This window comes from Lagenorhynchus albirostris, chromosome 2 (genome assembly GCF_949774975.1).
Source record: "Lagenorhynchus albirostris chromosome 2, mLagAlb1.1, whole genome shotgun sequence".
Lineage (NCBI taxonomy): Eukaryota > Metazoa > Chordata > Mammalia > Artiodactyla > Delphinidae > Lagenorhynchus > Lagenorhynchus albirostris.
In genome coordinates this window covers 46,819,662-46,845,129 of record NC_083096.1, presented here as the reverse complement: position 1 = coordinate 46,845,129, position 25,468 = coordinate 46,819,662, and the positions used below count along the sequence as shown (strand labels likewise).

General features: G+C 41.3%; 3 protein-coding genes across 9 annotated transcripts in view; 2 read left to right on the top strand and 1 right to left on the bottom strand.

The window, feature by feature from the left end:
• Window positions 1-2,189, bottom strand: part of NMNAT2 (nicotinamide nucleotide adenylyltransferase 2) — a 195,440-nt gene extending 193,251 nt beyond the window's left edge. The window contains exon 1 of the mRNA XM_060131926.1: window positions 1,938-2,189. The gene's annotated coding sequence lies outside the window, so the exon portion shown is untranslated. The remainder of the gene's footprint in view (window positions 1-1,937) is intronic.
• The window catches only part of SMG7 (SMG7 nonsense mediated mRNA decay factor), a 71,284-nt gene continuing 47,619 nt past the window's right edge, over window positions 1,804-25,468 (top strand). For 2 of the 7 annotated variants that reach the window (XM_060131895.1, XM_060131879.1), the window contains exons 1-2: window positions 1,807-2,103; window positions 23,910-24,048. In XM_060131895.1, coding sequence (XP_059987878.1) covers window positions 23,933-24,048 — 116 coding nt within the window. In that variant the 5' untranslated portion in view covers window positions 1,807-2,103; window positions 23,910-23,932. Of the gene's footprint in view, window positions 2,104-7,809; window positions 7,825-23,909; window positions 24,049-25,468 lie in introns of those variants that run through there. The other 5 variants (XM_060131870.1, XM_060131909.1, XM_060131916.1 and 2 more) reach the window with 5 other exon arrangements.
• LOC132515795 (large ribosomal subunit protein uL3-like) lies at window positions 12,780-14,055 on the top strand. Its single transcript, XM_060142149.1, has one exon. It carries the CDS (start codon window positions 12,800-12,802, stop codon window positions 14,000-14,002), a length of 1,203 nt encoding a protein of 400 aa, XP_059998132.1. The 5' UTR covers window positions 12,780-12,799; the 3' UTR covers window positions 14,003-14,055.

The window sequence follows — 25,468 nt, the reverse complement described above, 5'->3', positions numbered from 1 at the left end:
CCGACCGAGCCAAACCAAAATAGCCCATTAAAATTATGATTTTAACTGTCCAGTGAGGGTTGCATTCCTGGAGGGGTTTATACCGTTATACATCCTAAAGTACTTTGGGACAGCTGTTTAAACGCCTCCACAATACGAATGGAAAATATAATTTGTAAAATGTCAAATAATTCTTTCAAACCACTAACACGACGACTTCTCCAGCTACTTTTCACACACTCATTATTATTGAGCCCATTTACGTTATTCTGCTTTTTTAGCCTCAAACATGAGACAAAATACACATAATAAACATTTAAAAAGATTTGTTCTAAGAATGAAAATCCTTTTCCTAGAAGCCTTTCATAGGAACTTCGCTCAAGTATCTAGGTTTTTCTTGATACTATTTTACCCAATGTTTTCCTCTCCAACCCAAAAGATACATAGTGACAAGTTCTAAAATAGTACAAACGCCTGAGAGAAGGAGGAAGTTTGCAAAGGAGAAAGGAACTCGGAGGTCTGTTTTTGATAAGAAAGGGGGACTCACACTGGGGGGTGCCTCTCAGAGGGATGGCGGTCGTGAGCATCTCGCCACGTCCCCTAAGCGCTGAAAAATCACTTGTTAGCCTTCCAAGATGAGTTCCCACTCTCACGCTGGCCTCCTCGCGGCAGGAGGTGGCTAGTGAAGGCCGCGTGGGGGGCTCGCAGGAGGCTAGGTCGCCGAGAGTGTGTGTGGGGTGGGGTTTGGGGGATTTCAGTAAGGGGTCGACCCGCCGGGGAGAGTCGTATGTCCCCGTCAGCAGAAAAGGGATCTCGGCAGTCGTGTGCCGTTCTCCTCCCTCAGGGACCCCGTCCTGGCGGGACCCCGCCTCCCAGTGCCGGGGGCGGTTGTGGGGAAACCCCTCGCCCGCCTCGCAGCCTAGCGCCGCCGCCTCGCCTAGCCTGCTCCAGCCCGCCGCCCACCAGCCTTCAGGCCCAGCATCTTCTGCGTAGGCCCAGCCCTCCCCAAGCCCGGCACGGAGTGGAAAACTATGGAGGTGGTTCCCGCCCGCAGGCGGGTGGAAAAGCCCATGGTGAATGCCTCGGGGTCTCCCCCATTGCTGCGGGAAAGGGAAAGGGAGGAGAAAATGAACTTCTCCGCCCAGGAGAACTACCCGGATTCCCAACCTGGGGGAGGCCTTTAGATGGAAGGGAAGCCAGGGGGAACCCTGGGCACTTTCCGGGGAATCCACTCGCCAAGGGAGGGTCATTCTGTCTGCACACATTGGTTACTATGACAATACAACTACAGCCTCCAGTTGCCTTTGCAGCTGCTTATCCAATCCGATTGGTTTCTTTTCTCTTCATCCCTGGGCTCCACCCTATCCCCTCCAACAGCCTCCCTCCGTGCAGGGGGTGGGGCCACAGAAAAGAGGAGGGGGTCCTTAGCTTCTCTCTAGGGCGCGAGGGCAGGCCAGAGACAAGGGACTGGCGGCCGGAACTGTAGGAGGAAGGGGCGTCGTTTCCGGTAGGGAAGAGTGGAGGAGTGGAAAAAGGAAGAGAGAAATCGGGTGGAGTGCAAAGACGGGGGAAGACTTTGAGTGTAACTCCCGGTTGATTGGAGCTCGATGTTCCCGGTGAGGCTGGGGTTGCCCCCTTGCGCGGGAGAAGCTGGGTGGATTGGCCGGAAGCCGCCAATCGCCTCCAGTGGGCCGCTCAGCAGCCGCACAGGCGCCCCACCGCTAACTGATCCCAAGAGGGAGCGCTACAGAGAGGCGGAAATCACCCGGAGGGACCGGCGCCGCTGAAATCTCGCGAGAGAGACCCCACTTCCTTCTCTGCTTCTCCCTCCTCTTTACCCCGCCCCTATCCCTTCTCCCTCCCCCTCCCCCCTCCCGGGTCGGAGTGTCCCTGAGCCCCACGGGCCGGAGAAGCAGCGAGAGCAGCTATCCCCGCTCCCTCCCCCTCGCCTCACTCACCCCCAACCCCCGCTGAGCGAGGAGGAGCCGGAGGAGAGGAAGATGGCGGCGGCCGCCAGCACCCGCGGTGCCGTGGGGCCGCTCCGAGGAGCCTGAGAGACCCACAGAGGCTTCGCGGGAAGACGCGGCGGCGGAGGATGAGCCTGCAGAGCGCGCAGTATCTCCGGTGAGTGCCGAGGCCGGCCCGGTACGTAGCGGGGAGCGGGCCGAAGGTTGGGGCATGGAGCAACAGACACAGAGGTGGTATGTCCGGGGTGGCGGGGGAGTTGCTGTGTTCTCTCCTTCCCGGGCAGGGAGGCGGGGGCTGCGAGGATCAGCGGGAGGGGGCGGAGCAGGCACACACTTGGGTGCCTAGCCCCCGCGAGCAGGACTGAGTTCCCCCGGAGCCGGCTAGTCTCAGTGCGGAGAAGGAGGTTAGGGAAGCGTGAGAATGTGTGTGTGCGCGCGCCCCGGGTCGCGGGCTCTCTAGTGAGGGTTGGGGGGAGGCGGCGGCGACCCGGAGTGGAGGTGGGTGTGGAGGTGTCTGATCCCGGTGGCGGGGAAACGTGGTGTGTGGGATTGACTGGAGCGATGAATGGGGAGAAGACAAGGTGGAAGTCTGCACACCTGGGGTGTGTGTGGGGCCGGGGAGGGAGGACTAGAGGAGGGGGAGACTGCAGGAAGCTGGAGTTTGTTCTTCATTCTGGGGTTGGAAGTACTGAGGAATAATGTCATCTGTAGTTAGTTGGCGGAGTGCGGGTGGAGGGCATAAAGAAGGGAATGGGTGAGGAAGTGAGGAAAGAAGGAGGCACTACGGATGCGGTTGGGTTCCCCCGAAGAAACTGGGTTAGAATCAGTGCAGTCGGGAGATACCATTCTAAGAGGCGTGTGGATTCATTAGAGTGGGGTAAGGAACTTGTATGTCGAGGTAGAGTGACGTATGGGTGCAGAGTGAGAAAGTATGTGATGTGTATCTGGGGAGGGTTAAGGGGGCTATTGACACACATTGTAGGAGGAAGAAGATGCAGACACATTGGAACCAAGTACATGGTGGCGAGAGCATATTGCACCAGCTATTGTGCAGCTAGGAAGGTTCCATGGATGCAGAATAAGAGCTTGGAGATAGAGGTAAACGAGGGTCAAAATCTTGATGACAGAAAAATAAGATTGTCAGAGCCTGGGATTAATTGGGGAGTTGCAGAATAAGAGCTTGGAGATAGAGGTAAACGAGGGTCAAAATCTTGATGACAGAGAAAAATAAGATTGTCAGAGCCTGGGATTAATTGGGGAGTTGCCACTGCTTAGAAAAGGGGAAGGAAGATCCAGAAACGGGTCCTTTTTGTCTTTCAGTAGCAGAATTAAGAAGGGCAGGTGTATGGGAAAATGATTTTAAAAGTGGTTTCGTACCTTGTGGAGGAGGGAATTGGACGGGGTAGAAGTCTGAAATGAGCAGAAAAGTCACTTTAGCTGTTTAGTGAAGTGAAAGTATTGATAATGTGAGTGGATCCCTGCATGTATGTTTCAAGAGAAGGTTTGTAGTTAGGTGATACATGAGGGTAGCTATTCTGCTTTTGAAAGTAGTAATCGTTTTATTAAGCAGTGTGTGTAGAGGAGGGAATGATGAGATCTTTCAAGTATGGTGGAATGCCTGAGTTTAATAACACACATCATGTATGCTCAATAACTGTACAGTGGGCAGTTGGAATGATACCTGTATATCGAAGTCCTTTTTCTCCTTTATTATCCCTTTGTTGTTTAACATATGAGATAAGCTTAATAAATACAACTGTGGCAAAGATGTATGATAGATGCTATAGAGAGGAGATATGGAAACTATCAGGACAGTCCTTAATTTTAAGGAATTTGCAGATTAGTATATATTAGGAAAGTAAAATATGGTAAGGATCATGAAAGATGCCAGTTTTATAAGAGTCCAAAGGCAAGAGATTACCTGAGCAATTGAGATGAATCAGGAAAAGTTTCCTTTGTTTATTTTCTCATACATACACATGATTCATCAGTCATTTTGTTGATCATCTATATGGGAGGCATTATAATAACTTCTGAGAGTAGAAAAGTGAGAACTCCACCCTCCTCTTGCAGAGTTTACAGTTTGTTAGGCTTCAAGGAGAAAATGGCACTTAAAATGGACCTTAAGGATAAACAGTATTCTGAGAAGTGTGTATTGAGAAGGAAGAATCCAAATGTAAGGAAACTGAGCAGAGATATATGGAAAGGAGAGTTGGGTGCTGGGGGAGGTATTCAGTCCAGTTAAACAAGAATGTAAGGTGATGCAGCTGGAAAAACTTAAGAGTTTCATATCTTATTAAGTTTGACCCCCTTCTTTTTACAGATGAAGAAAGTATAGCCCAAAGAAGTTAAAATTGTTGAGGATCATATAGTTGGTATGTGGAAGCTCTAACTCAAATGTAGGTCTTCTAACTCCAGATCAGCTATACTGTGTGACATCCATTCTTTCCACAGGTATGGCTTGAGAGCTTACCGTATTCTAGGCACTGAGGATTCAGTGGTGAACCAAAGAGTGAACATGGGAAAGTATTTTCTAACAGAAGGATACAACAAATGAACATATGAACAGATAAATATGTTTACCAGGTGGTGACAAAGTACTAGGAAGAAAAATAAAGCAAGATAGGGATGTGCTGTTTTTTATAAACAAGCGTGGTCAGGGAAAGCCTATTTGATTAGGTGCCCATATTTGAGAGTATCTTGAATATTATGGTCTGTAGTTTATGGTTAAAATGGGTGGACAGTGGAGAATCTGAGATGATTTGTTTAGAAGGGAAATCACATGTTCATGGCTATGTATTAGGAAGATGAATCTGTGTAGTGGGCAGTTAAGGGTTAGAAATAAGGTGGTAGCAGTGGGACTGGAAAGGTATAATGAAAAGCAGATTGGGAGAGTGATGGTATTTTTTTTTTTTTTGAGTGGTGGTATTTTTAATGGGAAGATCAGTTGGCTTTGAGAGGCTTCTGTGTTAATGTATCTTATGTTTTTAAAGTTAGCATGGTAAGGAAGACTACCCTTAGGTTGCGGAATCAGTAGTAGACACCTTGAGATGAATTTAGTTTATTGAAGGAGGGAGAAAAGAATAAGAATGAACACAATGTTTAGCCTAAATTTTCCAGCTAAAGTTGAATAGGCAAAACTGAACAGGCATAGGACCTGGAATCACTTAAAAATTCCTGAGAGCCAGGCTTTTCTCAATCTTGTTCATCTATTCTAAGTAAATAAAGCAAGTCTTAGGGCTAATAGTAGTCTGAGGCTAATGGGAAGAGATAATAAAGTAAGGCTTGCACCAGCCAGAATTTCCCTCTTTCTCTTCTTTAGATAATCATTCCAGTAAAGTGCTGTGAGTAACTAGTGGTTACCAGTGGGGATGGAGTGGGGTGCAGTATAGGGGTGGAAGAGTGGGAGGTACAAACTATTGGGTGTAAGACAGGCTCAAGGATGTATTGTACAACATGGGGAATATAGCCAATATTTTGTAATTACTGTAAATGGAAAGTAACCTTTAAAAATTGTATTAAAAAATAAAGTCTGCTGTGAGAGACTAGAGACTATGTTCAGGGAAGCATCATGTTCACTTTCTTTTCTTTGATGCATATGGAACCATTGGTTTTTATAGACAACCCAGGGAGAATGCTGGGTATTGCTGAGTGAGCGTGGTTGGGGGTATAGTAGTTTTTCTTTGTGACTTTCACTTTAGGAAGAGTTTTGTTGTCTACCTTTGTCAGTGGTGTACAACCATGACTGGGCAATTTTTAGACTGCACAGCTACAGATCTTCCCTCATGTAGATGAAAATTAGTTTTGTCTCAGCTGAATTAATTTCTTAGAGTAAATGAGCTGGGGTGTCTGGTGTTGAAATGGTGGGGTGGTAAGATGGCAGTTTCAAAAGAGTGAGAAATGAGGATGTGCAGTAAGAAGCATTAGTAAGACAAAGAAAGAGGGAATTCAACAGCAAGGGGACTGAATTGGTCTTGACTTGTAGAAGTAGAGCATAGATGAAAGGAGAGGAAACCTATCCTCTGGATGGGTGATGTTCTGGGCAAGAAAGGATGATGAAATTTTTTTTGTTAGAAGGGGAGTGTCATTTTTTGAAATAGGAGACCCAATAAGACTCCTATCCAAATGATTAAGTTGAGAATACTTTCTTATATTTTATAAAAATAAGAAATGGTCTTAAATTTGGGGCTTCTAGACTGTATAACATTGGAAATTTAATACTCAGATTGAAGAAAATTTCAGTGTTTTCTCTTTTGATTTATGATAAAATGGAAAGATTTGTAAAGACTTGGACATCTTTGTTGAGTAAAAGAATAGGGTGTATTGAATATAGTTCACTTGAGAAGGGTGGAAGAAGGGTGAGGCCATAGAGAAGATAGTAGGTGAGGTATAATTTCATGCTTTAAGAGAATAGCACTTGAAAGAATAGAAATATGGAAATTAACATGTCAAAGTTGGAAAAATGGGTGGGGGAAGTATTGAAGTACCATACAGGAAAGGTATCATTGAAGTTGTTTTGGAAGATGAGATAGTGGAATAATCATAGCCATAGGGAATACCAAACAGGTCAAATCTGATGGTACAAGGTGGCACCGGTGCCACTGAATGACATCTGCTGTGACTGTGGGAGGCAACTGTTCATACTCTCCTCCCTCTTTCCTCCAGTGTTCTCCTCTTTTTATCTTTAATTTCTTTTTATGCTGAAGGTTTTCCTGTGGGATCCACTTGAAGTTGATCCCTGGCGTTAGACCACTGACAGGAAAGGCCTACAAATCGTCTGTTTTGTTAGAAATTTTTTGCATGATACCTCTATGGGTGGAGAGGTGCATTCCAGTTGCACATTTCTTTGACAGAAACTTTGTTACCAGAAGTAGAATATAACATCCACAAGGTTGTTTTTCTGAGACAGCAGAAAAATGGCTGTCATTTAAGTACTAATTAAAATATCCAGTATATTGTAAGATAAAATATGTCACTGTAAATCTTGAGACAGAGGGAGGTAAAGGGAGGGGATGAGACTGGATAAATTAACAAGCAGAGTCTTATTGTAGCCTGGGGAGGCAAACAAGGTCATGGGATCATTTGGGAGAAATAAATATACTAAATAGGGTGGGCTCCAGGTTCTGGAAGAATCTGGTAATGCTGGACTGGATATTCACTGTTGCTAGAACCTTCAAGAAGTCCTATAGCACACACTGATATTAATTCACATGGTTGAGAAGTCGCCCCCTGACCCATCCAGCCCCCTCCCACTCCCATGCCCAGGATCTAAAAGAGCTTTGGTCCCAGAAAATCAGCCAAACATGGCCGATTTACCAAACATGGGAAAATTGTTTGAAAAAAAAATGACCCTCTCTTGAGGCTTTATAAGTCTATTTTTTGTTATAATAATGTTAATAGCATTTTACCTGCTTGGATATTAACAGGCTAAATTATTTTAGCAGTTAATTTCTGCCTCCCTTGTGGTTTCGGTTGGATTCAAAATGTATACTTCCTGTCCTAGCCTGTGTTTCCTTGCTTTCTAACAGCTGCTATGTTTTACCTTCATGGTAGATGAAGCGTTTGTTGAGTTTTTGTTTTGTTTTGTAAGATACGTTATAATAAGATATGGACCCACTAGTGTAGCAAGTTTGTCATGAGGCAATTTTGGGGTGGAGGGGAGTTCAGCCTTGAAAAGGGATAGTTTGTTTTATGGTGGAGAAATACCATTCGCAGCCTCCAACTACATCTCTAAACGTGGCTAGCCTTTCAGATTTTTGTTCTTGGTGGCATGCATGAGTACCTGAAAGTTTAGGTGGGTTTGTTTAACTGATTGATCTTTCTCAGAGAATACACTATTAAGCAGATATCTTTTGGATGGTGGATTGTTCATCTGTAGGTGGGTATTTTGGCAGGTGGTCCTCACATATTGCCATTTAAGTTTTGTAATCAAGCTATATTTTAATTTAGTTGCTGAATTGTTGTGGATAGACTTAACAGTGATCTAGGAGGTTACATATAACTAAGAAGGGCTAATCAACAGTTACAGAAAAATACAGGGATGGCATTTTGGCAAACATGTCACATGGTAAGTGAGAACTTGTAACCAACTCCTTTCTTGTTAACATGTAAGTGGAGCTGCTTAGGCAGGTTGTTTTCACCTTCCTTGAGACCCAGTTTTAAAGTCAGTGGAAAGAGTAGGTGACTACGTTAAGAAAACTTTAGGAATCTCAGGTAGACTAAGTAACAGTGTTGTTCAGGGTTTGTGCTAGATAATTCCTTGTTGCAGGGTGCAATCCCGTGCATCGCAGGATGTTTAACAGCATCCCTGGCCTCTACCCACTAGATGCCAGTATCATTCTCCCCAATTTGTGACAACCAAAAATGTTTCCACATGTTGCCAGAAGTTCCCTGTGGGTGCAGATTCACTTAGATTCATGTTTTTTTCTTCTCCTTAAAGCCACAGATTATTTCCAAGGCTTCTCTTAGCAGTTTTCTCTTAGGTAGTGATAGGCTAGTTACTATGTTTAGGCTTCACCCATAGAAACTTGTACAAGTTTTAAATATATTTTTTTTAAAGTTGTGTTTTATTTTACTGGCAGTTATTGAACACTTACTATGTGCAGAGCACAATTATAGGGGCTTTGCCTATGGGAAACTCAAAGATACTAGAGAAAGACATTTAAGTAACTGTAATAGTGGATGAACTGGTAAGTGATATGATAGAGAAACAGGTACTGTGTAAGTTTAGGGAAAAAGAACTTTATTCCAACGGAGTTGGGGTGAGGAAGGTATCTTGGAGGAGGTGAGATTTTATCTGGGTTTTGAAATATGGATGGGACTTTTAAAAAGTGGATTATTGGGTAAATTGACATTTCAGGCATCTCATGGCTCCTTTATTCCAAATACATTTTTAAAAATTTTATTCACTCCCACTTAATATATGACATTAGAACTCTGGCCAGGCCTTTCTAAGTTTTTCTTGCATAACATTGGTTATGGACAGGGAACTAGAGATATGTGGAGTGGTGGTTCCTGAAGACTTGATGGCTGGTATAGGTCTCAAAAAGGGAAAAACAGTTTGGCTAGTAGAGTCCTGCAGAATGCCTTTCTTTACCTCTGCTCTTGCTTATATATTATTCCTCCAGAACCTTATTTCAGATGTGCTGTCTCTCTTCTTTTAGTCTTTTTAATTATTCCCTTTACTAGTCTTCTCTTTTGTGGACCAATATCAGCCTTCTGTTAAAAATTCTTTCCTGTTCCCGTTTTCCTTTTAAGCTCTGTCCTTCCTTACCTTTCCTTTATGGCTAACAATTTCAAGTGTGCCCTGTACTGTGTTTTCTCTTTTTTTTTTTTGCGGTACGCGGGCCTCTCACTGCTGTGGCCTCTCCCGTTGTGGAGCACAGGCTCCGGACGCGCAGGCTCAGTGGCCATGGCTCACGGGCCCAGCAGCTCCGCGGCATGTGGGATCTTCCCGGACCGGGGCACGAACCCGTGTCCCCTGCATCGGCAGGCAGACTCTCAACCACTGCGCCACCAGGGAAGCCCTCTTTTTCCTTTTATTTACCATCTTCTTTTCCTTAGTCCCTTGTAATCCAGCTGTTTTTCCTTAGCACTTTATTGGAATTAACCTTTACAAAGATGCCAAAGACCTAATGGCCAAATTCATCCATTGATTGTTTTCCTCTCTTTCACACACAGACTTTTGCTCTCCTTTCTCTGTCTTTCTGTGTCCCTCTCATATCCATCCATCAATCGCATCAGTAAACATTCAGTTTGCACCAAGATATATCCCAGGTCCCTGGAGATGAAATGAGAATATACCCTCAAGTAGTTTTACCAGGCCTATAAGTAAGTACATAATTACCACATAGTTCATAGCTGCTATGATGTACGCACAGCGGCCGTACAGAAACTTCGTGAGCTCTGTTGTTTTTAGCACTGAGATTCTGATTCTTATTTTATCTTACTTTCCTGGTCCACCTCACCCCACTTATGGCAAAAAGAAAAGCATGGCTATATTCCTCTATTTTCTTTTAACATTTTTTTTCCTCAGAAATCACGGTACTTTGCTGTCACCCCATCATCATTGTTTAAAATCTGTCAGGCACCTACTTAGTATAAATCATTGTGCTAAGTCCTGCAGAGACAAATTGGTAAAAGATATCATGCCTGCCATTCAGAGAGTTTATAAACTATTTAGTGAAATAGGCATAAGCATAGGATCATACATAACAAAGTGCAATTGAGTATAGTGAGTATAGTGGTTTAGAGCAGAGGTCCCCAACCCCCGGATCACCATTGGCCCGTGGCCTGTTAGGAACCGGGCTGCACCTCAGGAGGTGAGCGGCTGGTGAGCGAGCTAGCAAAGCTTCACCTGTATTTACAGCCACTCCTCATCACTTTCATTACCACCTGAGCTCTGCCTCCTGTCAGCATTATGGTGAGTTGTGTAATTATTTCATTATATATTACAATGTAATAATAATAGAAATAAAGTGCACAATAAATGTAATGCACTTGAATCATCCTGAAACCATCCCCCCCCAATCCATGGAAAAATTGTCTTCCATAAAACCAGTCCCTGGTGCTAAAAAGGTTGGGGACCAGTGGTTTAGAGCATGGTCTCTGGGGCAGAACTGCCTGGATCCAAAGCACAGCTCTAACACTTATTAGCTGTATTACCTTGAGCAAGCTGCTTAAGTTTTCTGTACCTCAGTTTCCACATCTGAAAAGTGAGGGTAGTAGTAGCATCTATCCCTTAGAGTTATAAAGGTCAAGTGAGTTAACATGTAAAGTGCTTGGGATAGTTCTGGCATATAGTAAGCATGTAAGTTTTAGCTATGTGTCAATATAAGGCCTGGAGTTTAGCCACTGGCACTGACTAATTGATAATTTTGCACCTCTGCCTTCTGGACATTCCTAATTTTAGAAGTCTTTCTGTCACAGCAAAGTCAGCACTCTTAAAGGTAAACTCTTAATTAATCCTTACCCTTCTCTTCTCCCCTATCCCTCATGTTTTCTCATTTTCCTCATTGGTGCTGCCACTCCCCATCCTCCCATTCAGGTTTAAAACCTTGCAGTCATCTTTGAGTTCTCCCAGTTTTTTCCTCACCCTCTTCCACACATACACCTCTTTGGAAATGCTGCCTTCCTGTTGTCTGTTCTTTTCTATTTCCAGCACTGTCAATTTATATATATAACTGTTGAAATAGTATTCACCTTGTACCTTGCCTGCAGTTCTTGGAAGTAGCAAGAAGAAAGCATTGACTTTGGGTTTTTAAACACTACCCACTACTTTCTCTGTTTTTGAACTAACAACATCTCTGGGTCTTGATTTCTTTATCTTTTTTTTTTTTTTTTTTTTTTGCGGTACGCGGGCCTCTCACTGTTGTGACCTCTCCCGTTGCGGAGCACAGGCTCCGGACGCGCAGGCTCAGCGGCCATGGCTCACAAGCCCAGCCGCTCTGCGGCATGTGGGATCTTCCCGGACCGGGGCATGAACCTGCGTCCCCTGCATCGGCAGGCGGACTCTCAACCACTGCACCACCAGGGAAGCCCATGATTTCTTTATCTTTAAATTGAACATTGATCTCATAAAATTGTGGTCAGCCTTTAAAAAAAAAAAAAAAGTTCACATATGTTTACTAAATTCCGGTTCTCCTTCAGACTCCACCGCCTGTCCCCCCCCACACCCCCGCCAATTAATTTTGCATTGCTTCTATTTACAAGCATTTGTATGTGGCTTTCCCTCACTTCAGCTCCTTAGTTTGGCATTCTTGGCCTTCCATAAAATGACCCTCGTCTATCTCTGTCACATGATATCTCCTTACCTCTTGAAAAGAGTCAACTGCCCTAGCTAGAGTAACCTACTCGTTGTCTTCTAAACATGGTTTATCCACTCCTGCTTTAATCTGTCTCCCAAGGCCATTTCCCCTGCAGGAGGTACTGTCCTCCACTCTCTTAAGTTTCACCTTCTGTGGGAAAATTTCATGTCCACCCGGGTGATTTCTGCAGTCATTGACTTTCTGTAGCATTTCCTGTCTCTCAGTCATTTGGTACTTATAATTTCTTAAATTTCTAGTGACCTCTTTTTTTTATGTACGTGAATTATCTCTGCAGCTAGACTGAGTATGATAGAGATCATGTCTCAGCAATTTTTAAATGCGTAATGTACATAATAGGTGTTGCATAGAGTTTTCATGCTTTGTTTCATTTTTGCAAAACATTTATGGATTACTTACGAATGCCAGTGCTAGGCTCTAAGAATATAAAGGCAAATGAACTGATTTTTGTTTCTTAGGCTAGTGGTCTCCTGAGGGAGATGGATGTTGCACAGATATTTCAATATACAGTTGGCCCTCTGTATCTGCGGGTTCCACATTCGTGGATACAACCAACTGCGGATGGAAAATATTGGGGAAAAAATTTTTCAGAAAGTTCAAAAAGCAAAACTTGAATTTGCCAAGTGCAGGCAACTGTGTACGTAGCATTTACATTGTATTTACAGCTATTTACATAGCATTTACATTGGATTAGGTATTATAAGTAATCTAAAGATGCTTTAAAGTATACAGGAGGATGGGGAGGATGTACAAAGGCTGTATGCAAGTACTATACCATTTTATATAAGGGACTTGAGCATTTGGGGATCAATCCCCTGCTGATAGCAAGGGGCAGCTGTAATGTGGTAAATACCAAGGTGAATGTTTTCAAGGGATGCCATGAGTATATTGAGGGAAGTGGAACTTTTACTGCCCGGGAGTTCAGAGATAGCTTCTGGAGTTGAACTCAAGAGGTCAGTCTTACAGGATGAGTAGGATTAGTCAGGTAAAGAAAGAAGAGAAGCTCTACCGGCAGCCTCCGACAGCAGGATGTCTCACAGGAAGTTCTCCACTCCCAGGCATGGGTCCCTGGGCTTTCTGCCTCGGAAGCGCAGCAGCCGGCACCACGGGAAGGTGAAGAGCTTCCCCGAGGATGACTCTTCCAAGCCCGTGCACCTCACAGCCTTCCTCGGCTACAAGGCTGGCATGACCCACATTGTGAGGGAGGTTGATAGGCCAGGGTCCAAGGTGAACAAGAAGGAAGTTGTGGAGGCTGTGACCATCGTGGAGACGCCACCCATGGTCATTGTGGGCTACATGGAAACACCTCGAGGCCTCCGGACCTTTAAGACCATCTTTGCTGAGCACATCAGTGATGAATGCAAAAGACGCTTCTATAAGAACTGGCATAAATCTAAGAAGAAGGCCTTCACCAAATACTGCAAGAAGTGGCAGGATGTAGATGGCAAGAAGCAGCTGGAGAGGGACTTCAGCAGCTTGAAGAAGTACTACCAGGTCATTCATGTCATTGCCCACACCCAGATGCGCCTGCTTCCTCTACGCCGGAAGAAGGCCCACCTCATGGAGATCCAGCTGAACGGAGGCACTGAGGCCGAAAAACTGGACTGGGCCCGAGAGAGGCTAGAGCAGCAGGTCCCCGTGAACCAAGTGTTTGGGCAGGATGAGATGATTGATGTCATTGGGGTGACCAAGGGCAAAGGCTACAAAGGGGTCACCAGCCGTTGGCACACCAAGAAGCTGCCCTGTAAGACCCACCGAGGGCTGCGCAAGGTTGCCTGTATTGGGGCGTGGCGTCCTGCATGGGTGGCCTTCTCTGTGACTCAGGCCGGGCAGAAAGGCTACCATCACCACACCGAGATCAACAAGAAGATCTACAAGATTGGCCGGGGCTACCTCATCAAGGATGGCAAACTGATCAAGAACAATGCCTTTACTGATTATGATCTGTCTGACAAGAGCATCAACCCTCTGGGTGGCTTTGTCCACTACGGTGAAGTGACCAATGACTTTGTCATTATCAAAGGCTGCGTGGTAGGAACCAAGAAGCAAGTGCTCACCCTTGGCAAGTCCTTGCTGGTGCAGACCAAACAGCGGGCCCTGGAGAAGACAGACCTTAAGTTTATTGACACCACCTCCAAATTTGACCATGGCTGTTTCCAGACTGTGGAGGAGAAGAAAGCGTTCATGGGACCACTTAAGAAGGACCGAATTGCAAAGGAAGAAGGGGCCTAATGTCAGAACAGATTATACAGCTGGTAGAATCTCAATAAAGTTATTTTCCAGTGGGGGGAAAAAAAAAGAAGGGAAGAATGTAGCAGGCAGAATGAGTAAATGCTTGGGGACTGTGTGTTGGAGGAACTCTAAATCTCGTTCTGCATTTCCTTTGGGAGTCTAAGGTGCTCTTTCAATAAACCTTTCATTAGTCTTACAGGAATAATTTATACTTAAATGGCTGATGTTTGTTATATGTATTTCTACTAGAATATGAAGAGATGAGAAATTTATGTAATGCCTCCAGTATTTCCTTTAAGATACATAAATATTTAAATTTCCTTTCCATGTTTTTGACAGTAGCCTCATCTTAGGCAAAAGTTAGTTATTTGGAACATTATTAAATTATTATGGGGGGAGTTTTAATGAATACATGAAAATTCTGAAAATAACTGAGTTTATAGACTTATTTTATAGAATCCCTCACCTGTTGAGATCAAACATGGAAGGCGGAGGTACGGAAAGGAGTTCTGTAGCATTGGGCGATGAGATCAGAACATTAAGTGAAGTCTCTTTGGATTTAACTTTTTCAAATCTGTCATAAAGAAAAAAAACCGTTGTAGACCCTTTTGATCATTAACATTTTGTTCCCACAGTTCTTGATGGCATTTTCCCTTCTGTAGTGTCTGTCTTAAGTGAGAAGCATGATTCTGAAATCTATTATATTTAAAGAATTGCTGTATTGATGCATTAATATCCTCAGTCTATTTCCAAAAACTCCATGGGTTCACTGACCATGTTGAGTCCTTTTTCCATCCCTCCTCTTCCCAAAGCCCTACTATTTCAGTGCTATGTTAGTTGGAATATAGTATATTAGAATGCGTTTTACTAATACTGCTTCTTAGAAAGGTCATGAATTATTATTTAGTTCTTCACCAGGCAACAACTAACCAAATTTTCTTTGAGATACTGTGTGGTGATGAGATATAAGATAATCAGAGTAAAATGGAATTGGAAGATGGTATTCAAAGAAAAGATGAGTTAGGGGTATACTTACTTGAAAATTTTTTTATTGCTGGTGGGAAAAGATAAAAAGCATAGTGCTAAGAGAACCACCACAGGATGAATTTGGATATAAAAAGTATCTTAGGGCATCTGCAAAATTTTGTACTTCTGCACACATACGCAGTTTGTGTAGATATTTTAAAGTGAAAATTTTGTGTTTTAATATCTAAAATACATATTTCTCAAATTCTGCTTAGTTTAGGGAATTCCCTGGCGGTCCAGTGGTTAGGACTCTGTGCTGTCACTGCCGAGGGCCTGGGTTCAATCCCTGCTCAGGGAACTAAGGTCCCACAAGCCACACAGCGCGGCCCCCCCAAAAAAAAAAGAAAATTCTGCTTAGTTTAGATAACTGAAATAATAACATTATTTGTCTAAAATAATCATTAGTTTTGCTTTGCTTTTCCATGAAAAAAGGTCAGAATATTAAGAAGCACAACTCAAAGGTTAAGGCATATTGGTCATAGATTCTGAAAATGTTAACATGTTAGTCACTTGCTAATTAAAAATATGTTAATTAATTTTAAAAAAAGAAAAAATATGTTAATTAGGTTGTCTGTAAACCAATACAGGGTTTTTTTTGGCTTCCTATGAAAACAACATAGTGTAGTGAGTTGAATGAGCAAAACCTTTGAATTAAGATTGGCCTAATTTGTATTTAGGTTGTCCTGAGTTCAGATCCCAGCTCTGCTGTGTGACCTTAAACCTCTCTAGTTTTAGCTCTTTGCTCTGTATTTTACTGTCTATAAAATGACAATGATAGAAGTATTGGGAGAATTACATGGGAAGATGTATATATAAAACCCACCATAGTTCTAGGTGGGTAAAGAGCCTAATTTATGCATTGTTTTCATGTTCTGCATTTCTGAATATGAATATATACCTTAAAACTTGTAGTCTTTGAGTTGGTTGGCAGCAATTGTGCCTTAAATGGGTATAAGGTAGTTGACAGGTCTTAACTGTGAAGTAGGCTGTTTTATTCCTCAAGAGTATCATCTTACATTTTACTAGTGCTTTATACTTTTCAGAATGCTTTTATATAATTGTTTTCTTAAGTTCTTCTATCCAATAACCTTACATAACTGGATTGGCATTTTGTAGAGAAGGAAAATGAGTACCTCATTAGTGGCAGAGTTGGCATTGGCCTTAATCTGCTCCCTCCTTGTCCACTGTACACACTTGGGCAGTGCTTTTAAAAATGAAAAATTTTCCCTTTTGGTATCTGTTTGTCATTGATGCTGTCAAGTGGTATAATATATATATATAATTTAGATGATTCACAATTAGTGTTTGCAGATTCATATATTAGAAAACATATTTCTTAAAAATTACTTTAGTTTTTTAAAATTTCACGTGTAATATAGATCTGGTTCTTGCCACTTCTGCATCCAGGAAAGTAATACATACTTGTTTTAAACAAAACAAAACCCAGAAAATTTTAAGAGTGATCATATAACAGTGAAAGAGAGTGCTAATTATTGCTGGGACATCAGGCATAAATCTGGACTGTTCGAGGCACACAGGAACTTATAGTCACCCTACCATCCAGGGTTGTGTAGCCTTTCAGTTATTTTTTTATATGTATATTAGCATTCACATACTTGTATAAACATATGTATGTATTTAGTTTTAACAACTGGGATTGTTCTCATTACAAAAGTTTGTAATCTTTCTTTTGTCACTTGACATTTTATCAAAGACATGTTCATAATTATATATCTAAAGCATCATTGGAAACGTCAGCATGCTGAAAATTACAGGAGTACTGTAATTTTCTAAACTGAATTCCTAACAGTGAAAATGTGTGTTGTTACCGATACTTTATTATTATTTAAAAATGCTGTAATGAACATCCTGGTACACACATATTCTTGTGCATGCTTATTTGAATGACAAGATATGCACATTTCAAAATATTTTGTTAAGCGTGGTAGGCAGGCCATGTAACACGCCTCCCAAAAGACGTCTACATGCTGATCCCCAGAACTTATGAATATATTATGTTACATGGCAAGGGGAAAGAAATTAAGGTTACTAATCAGCTGACCTTAAAATAAAGAGATTATCATGGATTTTTTGATGGGCCCAGTGTAATCACAAGAATCCTTTAACTGTGGAAGAAGGAGGCAGAAGAATCAGAACCAGAGAGATATGACTTCCCTGGTGGCACAGCGGTTAAGAATCTGCCTGCCAATACAGGGGACACGGGTTCAAGCCCTGGTCCGGGAAGATCCCTCATGCCGTGGAGCAACTAAGCCTGTGTGCCACAACTACTGAGCTTGTGCTCTAGAGCCTGAGAGCCATGACTGCTGAGCACACGTGCCACAGCTACTGAAACCCACGCACCTAGAGCCCGTGCTCCACAACAAGGGAAGCCACCGCAGTGAGAAGCACACGCACTGCAACAAAGAGTAGCCCCTGCTCGCCTCAACTAGAGAAAGCCCGCGTGCAGCAACAAAGACCCAAAGCAGCCAAAAAATAAGTAAATAAATAAATTTAAAAGAAAAGAAAAGAACCACAGAGGATAACATCCTGTTGGAATGGAAGGGGGTCACAAGCCAAAGAATGCAGGTAGTCTCAATAACAAGGAAAACGCAAAAACTAGGTTTCTTCCATAGAGCCTCCAGAAAGCAGCACAGCCATGGTGATACCTTGATTTTTACCGAGACTCACTCAGGCTTCTGACTTTCAGACCTGTAAAAGAATAAAATTTGTGTTGTTTTAAGCCACTAAATTAGTGGTAATCTGTTACAGCAGCAATGGGGAAATAATGCCTGGTAGATGTTGCCAGAAAGTTTGTACTGTTTATTCTGGCCCTAGCAGTGTTTGAAAAGTACCTGTTTCTGTACATCCTCATCAGTACTGAAGGTCTCATGATCTCACCTTTTTTTTGAAGCAGATTCCTTGATGTCTTTACTTGTATTACACACAGACAAGTCTATCCAATACTCTAGCATTTCCCAGAGTGTATTCCGCTGAACACGGGAAGTTCATATATGTTAGGGTTCTCAATATATCCGAGGCAACATAAATTTCAAAATACGGGGTTAAACTGGATTCTTTATGTAAGACTTCTCATAGTTTGTAACATGCTAATGTGTATTATGAACCTCCAAGAGGGAGATAGAGGTTGGGGTTTCCAAAGCTATGTCACAGCTCATAGAACTGATGTTTTCTTAGAACACTCTTTAAAATGCAGCTCTCCTTTTTCTTTTCTTTTCTCTCTTAATCTTTCTCTTTAATATATTAACCTTTATGTATGTCCATATTATATCTTAGACTTTATTCTTCAGAATTCTTCTACCTCTAAAGTCTTACATTCAACCATTCCATTTTGACCACAGCCTGATCCGCATTAATCCAGCTGCTTCTCTGTTCAGGACTTCCAGTGTAGATTCCAAATTTTTCGCTGTTAGTCACTTCCTGCTTTTTTCTTTTCTTCCTCCTCCTGTTTTTGCTCTTCTGCCCATTTTTTGATATGTTACTTTAACCTGTCTTACCAGTATCCTCAGTCCTCTTGTCCTCCCAGCTCACTTGTCTAGGAAAATCTGCTCTGAATGATTCTGAAAATATGCTTCTTTGGGTATTATGGATAGCCTCACTGGAAAAAAAATCTTACAGACTGGCCAGTTGTTTAAATGCAGTCTTCCACTTCAATACCTATTAGTTGATTTTCCCCCCAGTTTTGCCCATTTCTTTACAGTAGTTAAACTTTTGCTGTTTTCTTGAAGTTTTACTCTCAGCAAATGGTCTTTATTTGAACATAAAAATAAAAACCTTTTGGTGGGACTGATCTGCTTCCTGTTCCTTCCTCTCCTAGTCCTTGCCTCTGTCGCTCTTAGAAAGGAAAAGGTTCTCATCTTCCTTATTAAGGAGGTTTTCTTTGTTTTTGCTCTGGATCTCATAGACTTTTTTTTTTTTTTAATTTACTTTTGGCTGCGTTGGGTCTTCATTTCTGATCACGGGCTTTCTTTAGTTGCGGCAAGCTGGGGCTACTCTTTGTTGCGTGTGCGGGCTTCTTATTGCGGTCTTGCTGTGGAGCATGGGCTCTAGGTGTGTGGGCTTCGGTAGTTGTGGCCCACAGGCTCTAGAGCGCAGGCTCAGTAGCTATGGAGCATGGGCTTAGTTGCTCCACTGGCATGTGGGATCTTCCCGCACCAGCGCTCGAACTTGTGTCCCCTGCGTTGGCAGGTGGATTCTTAACCACTGCGCTACCAGGGAAGCCCACAGACTTTTTTTTATATTCAACCTTTTCCCTCCTTAATTGGAGCTTTGTCATAAACATTTGAGCAAGCTTCCCTTAACCTGTCCTTCCCTAGCATTTGTTCTATATTTATCTTCCCCATTTATCACCTTATAAACATGGTCTATACTGACTCCCTCAACCCATTGTTCTCTGGTTTCTACCCCTACCTTTCCACTGAAACTATACTTGGTCAGGTCACCAAAGGCTTCTGTTTTTAACTCCAAAGACTCTTTTTTTAATTGAGGACAGGGACTGTTTTGCTAACACTTGTATCCCTAAGGCCTCTGCAGTGCCTGATGCATAGTGGAATCTTTGCATATATTTGATGAATATTCATTCAAAGCATGTATGAATGTATTTCAGTTTACTAATGTCTGTTATGACTCTTTGCTCTGGCCTTGTTTATGTCTTCATGTGTTTCCTTGTTTTGTTTTGTTTTCTAACTCTATTTGAATTTGGTACTTTTTCTATTTGTCTTTTTCTTGTTATGTTCAGGATAATTCTTATATCGAAAGCTGTTATCTCTCATGGGATTTACCTTGTCAGTGTGTTACTTTGCTTTCAAAAGTGGAGCTATATTATCAGAAAGTTTAGCCTGATACTCCAAATATGAGCATTAGCCAAGCACAGCACTTAAAGGTATAGTGATTTAAGAGTAAGGCCTTTACTTTCTGGCAGCCCTGAGTTTGAAAACGGGGTGTATGATCTTGGGTAAGTTATCTAACCTTTTGATTCCAGTTTCCTCAGTGTTAGAATGGAAATAATATGTTTCCTAGGGTTTGAGAAGGAATAAATTAGATAACAGAGTAAAAGTTCTTAGCATGGTGCCTTATACCTGGTTAAAAAAAGAAGCAGTAGGACTTCCCTGGTGGCGCACCGGTTAAGAATCCGCCTGCCAATGCAGGGGACACAGGTTCGAGCCCTGGACCAGGAAGATCCCACATGCTGCGGAGCAGCTAAGCCGGTGCGCCACAACTACTGAGCCTGCGCTCTAGAGCCCGCGAGCCCCAACTACTGTGCCTAGAGCCCGTGCTCTGCAACAAGAGAAGCCACCACAAGGAGAAGCTTGCACACCACAATGAAAAGTAGCCCCCGCTCACTGCAACTAGAGAAAGCCTATGCGCAGCAACAAAGACCCAACGCAGCCAAAAATTAAATAAATTTTAAAAAAACAGAAGAAGAAAGTTACATTTACTTACATGTTTATTATTTCTGATACTCCTCATCTCTTTGTGTAGTTGCAGGTTTCCATCTGGTACCATTTTCTAACAGCCTCAAGAGCTTGTTTTTAATATTTCTTATGGTATTGATCTATTGGCATCAAATTTTCTCAGCTTTTGTGTTTCTAAAAATATCTGTTTCACCTTCAGTTTTAAAGGATATTTTTGCTGGATATAAAATTATAGATTGATAGGATTTGGGGTTTGTTCTTTTTTTTTCTTTCACTAGTTTAAAGATATTATTCCATTATCTTCTGGCTTGCATTTTTTCTGATAAGAATTTTGCCATTATTCTTATCTTTATTTTTTTCTCTGCCTGCTCTTAAGATTTTCTCTTTATCATTGCTTTTCAGCCATTTGATTACAGTGCCTTTGTATGGTTTTCTTTTGTGCTCAAATGCTCAAAGTTTATTGAGCTTCTTGGATATCTGGGTTTATAACTTTCATCAGATTTGGAAAATATTCCGTCATTAACTTTTCAGATATTTTTTTGTGTAATTGATATGAGCCAGATATGGTACAAACTCTTAATTTCTTTGGATCTGTTGCCTAAGTCAGCTAGTAATTTGATTTTGTTAATATGCTATAGAATTGTATGTTATTTACTGTACATTTTGCAACTAAAGAGGTTTTTTTTTTTTTCTTCTTGTTTAGCAAAGAAGAACTTAAAAAGTGGGTTTTGTGTGATGTTGGAATCACAGTGAGGCTAGGCTATATCTTTCCTTTGGGGAGCAGTGTGGGAGAGAATAATAAAATTTGTTCGATCTTTATTTTAGATGGTATCTAAGAAAGTTGTATAGCATGAAGATTTGTCCACAAAGATATCATCTCCCCTTTTTTACCATGTATTCAGGAACTCTTTCTATGAATAGCTATTGCCCTAAGCTGCAGTGCAAATTATTTGTAGTGATGACTTAGGGTCACTCCAAGGAATGTTCTGCTGTTGCCATTGAAGTCTGTGTATGTTTATTTTTCCTATATAATTTATGTAAGAAAATATAGTAAACCTGTGTTGTCAATTGTCTTATTAATCAAAAATTTCTAGAAATTAGGATTTTTGTTTTGCATTGTGATGAGGAGGAAGAGAGTGGGAAGAAGAACTAGAGAGACCTCTGGGACAGAATGTATACCAGAGGCTAAAACCAATAAGATTTCCTGGAGAAGAGTTTTTCAGGTTTAAGGAAAAGGGGAATATGGGTGGGTCTTATGCTTTTAAATAGGCAAACTCTGAATAAAATCATAAGCAATAAAATAGTCACAATTTAGTGTTGTTTTTTTTTTTTTGGCTGCATTGGGTCTTCGTTGTTGCGCATGGGCTTTCTCTAGTTGCGCTACCCTTTGTTGCCTTGTGGGGGCTACCCTTTGTCGCAGTGCACAGGCTTCTCATTGCGGTGGCTTCTCTTGTTGCAGAGTATGGGCTCTAGGCGCACGGGCTTCAGTGGTTGTGATGCACAGGCTCGGTAGCTGTGGCTCGTGGGCTCTAGAGTGCAGGCTCAGTAGTTGTGGCACGGGCTTAGTTGCTCCGCGGCATGTGGGATCTTCCCAGACCAGGGATCAAACCCGTGTCCCTACGTTGGCAGGTGGATTCTTAACCACTGCACCACCAGAGAAGTTCCACAGTTTAGTTTTGAACATGTGAATTGTTGAAAATTGAGGTCTGTATTGCATCATGGAATAATGAATAAACGAAGTTTAGGTTCTGGAATTCTGATACACCTGGATTTGAACGCCACTATCTTTGTGATTTGGGGCAAATTTCCTAAAATCTCTGAGCCTTTGTTTCTTTATTTATTTATAAAATTGGAAAAATAGTAGTTACCTCAGGTTGCTATGAAAATTAAATCGATAATGGTTTATGTAATCCACTTGTCGATTACCTAGGTCCCCAGTGATTATTAGTTTTCTTTATATATTCACTTTAAATTTTATTCTTTCATTCAGGGACCTTTTAAACATTTATAATATTTAAACAAACCCCTATGGCATTCATGAGACTATACTAATGAGCTTGGGTTTTGTCATGAGGTATTTTCTCTCAGTCTTTTTCACTGAAGTACAACTAAAGTCACATGCTTTGGAAGTATGGAGCCAAAGTCCACATAGACCTCCTGCATGTTTGAAATTTCTCTTAAGACTGGTGTTATATTGTTAAAAATTATGAATAACTTTGTCTTCTAGAATTGATTAATGTGCATTCTTAGCTTCAGTATCCTCATTTTAGAATGAGGATAATAACATTTACATCTTAGGATTTTTGGGAAGAGTAATAATACCTATAATGATAATAATGACAATAATAGCTAACAGTTTTGAGGGCTTATTTAACAAGAAACAATCCTAGGTGTTTTATTTCTGTTACCTCATTTAATCCTCAAAACATCTCAATGAAGAAGGTACTTTTTATATTTAGTTATATATATATATCTCCTTCTTACTCCTGACAAAACTGGGGCATAGAGAAGCAGTTTTCCTAAGGTTATACAGCTAATAAGTGGCAGAGCATAGTTAGAACCCAGGCAGTCTGAATATAAGGTACTTAACTACTACATTTTATATTCCCATTCTGTGAGATCAGGTGTATAGAACATTTAGCATAGAATCTGCTACATAATAATTTTAAATGTAAGCAGTTATCAGTATTCAATAATAATTAATTTATTTTGTCCAAATCTTTGAGTTAACTTGATGTCTCTAAGAAATTGTGTTATGTCTTTCCTGTGGCTTGAGTTATTCCCGGCATGCCGTTGAGTGCAGCGTGATACCCAAGCCCATGCCTTTAACCACTACTTTCTACTGCTTCTTCTTTCCTTGTTGGTCTGTGTCCACATTAGAATTTAAATCTGGTAGGAACTATAATCTGTTCTGTTCATCATTGTATACTTCGTCCTTAGCACTGTATCTAGTACATAGAAATGACCAAATCATTGTTCAGTGAGTGAATGAAGATCTAAAACCTGCCGTTTTCAGCTGGTCTTAGAATGTAAGCATTATTTATGCCATCTATAATTGTGGTTTAATTACTTTACATGTTTTTCCTTCCATAAGCAGTCCAGTTTGGACCAACCATCTGCTCCTGTGTTCTACAGGGCACTCTCACCTTGGTGCTGCAAGAGCCCTGCTGGGTAACTGGTTTCTGCCTTATAGAGATCACTCAGCTTGCAGGCAGAGAGGGAGATTAGAATAACACTTTGATCCCAAACTAGAATTTTAGAAATATACAAAACAGAATTTTTAAATGTGTATTCTAAAGAAACTAAATATAAAAAGGAAAAAAAGCTTTGATATTTTCCCTTTGCCTTTGACATTAGATCATTTTAAATAAAGAGAAAATTTAACTTTCTTCAAGGGGGTTCTCTGTTATTGTGGGTTAACTCATATTTTCCTCCTCTCCTCTATCTAGAATGTCTTAAACCATTCTACCTTATGAGAAATTGGATGTTCTTGCAGATAGTCATTGTGGGAGAAAACGTTTCATTTAAGTCCCAGATGAGGACCGGAAACTTGAAATCAGAGGAGCATCTGAAATCAAGTAATATTAGGTAGGATGAAAATTACAAGGGATTTCTACATGTTTGTATTCCTTTTAGAGATATATGTTAAAGTATTCATATACTGTGAACACTAGTACAAGAATTAGAAGCTTTCTGAAGCGTTTGATATTGGCCAGGATGGGGGAGGGGAGTGCTAATGGTTTGGGGTTTTTTGTTTGTTTGTTTTTTAAACTTATGTAGCTTCATAAGAACTTTGGCATGTTTACTTTGTCATGAGCGTTTATATCTTATAGTTCAAGGAAAATTTTTAAACATTTAAATTTAAGAAATGTTTATGTTTATATATGTGGTCTCTGAATATTTATGATAAGCATAGGGACATGTGCTTTATCTTGTAGATTATCCTTTAAAATAAAAATTCCTATGTTTTGGGTTACATATATTGCAGTTCATTTGAGTGCAGGGAACATCAGTTCTTGGTTCTATATGTCAGCCTGGATGCAGTCAATCCTCCTAGGTGCCTATAGAATAGGTATATGATGGTATATAAGAGAAGCCCTCTGCAGGTAACTCTTGTCACAGCAGCTTGTATCAGTTCAAATGATAGTGTGAAGGTGCTTGATCTTAGAGATGGGGCTTTTAAATGAGAACTGCTAGTTGCCCCTACAAGTTGATACTATGACAGTGACACCTATAGCCAGGCCATTCCAGAAGACTTGCTTTACTGTGTAACGCTTATGAGCTTTGGAACCAGACTGCAGGGTGGAACCCAAGTTCTACCACTTCCTAGTTGTGTGAGTTTTTAAGTTTTATATAATCAAAGCTAATGTTTGGGGAGAAACAAAAAGTACAATAACATAAATTCTTTGCAATTTTTATGTATGAATCTCTGGTTTTATTTTATGTGCATACTAGAATGCGGTCATTATTACATTCAAACAGTTTCTCTTTTGTCACTTAGCCTTATGTGATGGTATCTAGGATTTTTGACCTCCACCTTGGAATGTTGTCTTCTTCAACCTAGTGTGTTGCTTCAGAAAGGATCCTTTGTCAGTGACTAGATTAGCAAAAGTAATTTGGTGGTCACTGAAGTATTCAAGTCATAGTCAGATTAACCCTCCCTCTTGGGAGTTATCACTCATGTTCTTTTATGTAACTTACCTGTTGTCTTATTTATTCCTGATAGCAACTCCGAAAGGGAGTTTGTATCCCTGTTTTATAGATGAGGAAATTGAAGTTTCTTGGAAAGAAATTCCAAGGTAGCACTACTAATATGTAAGAAGCCCAGATTCAGGGCCACGTCTTTTTTATTCTGTATCATTTTGTGTTACATAAAATTGCCTTAAGTATGATGCACATTTTACCATTCATTAATTCAGCAACATTTTAGTGAACAGCTATGACGTACCAGGCATTATTCTCTGTGTTAGGGAACCTTCTTCCTCACATTTTTCCATTGTGTCTAATC

Excerpts from the sequence above, each read along its gene's own strand:
- LOC132515795 (XM_060142149.1), top strand. The coding sequence starts at position 12,800 with ATGTCTCACAGGAAGTTCTCCACTCCCAGGCATGGGTCCCTGGGCTTT.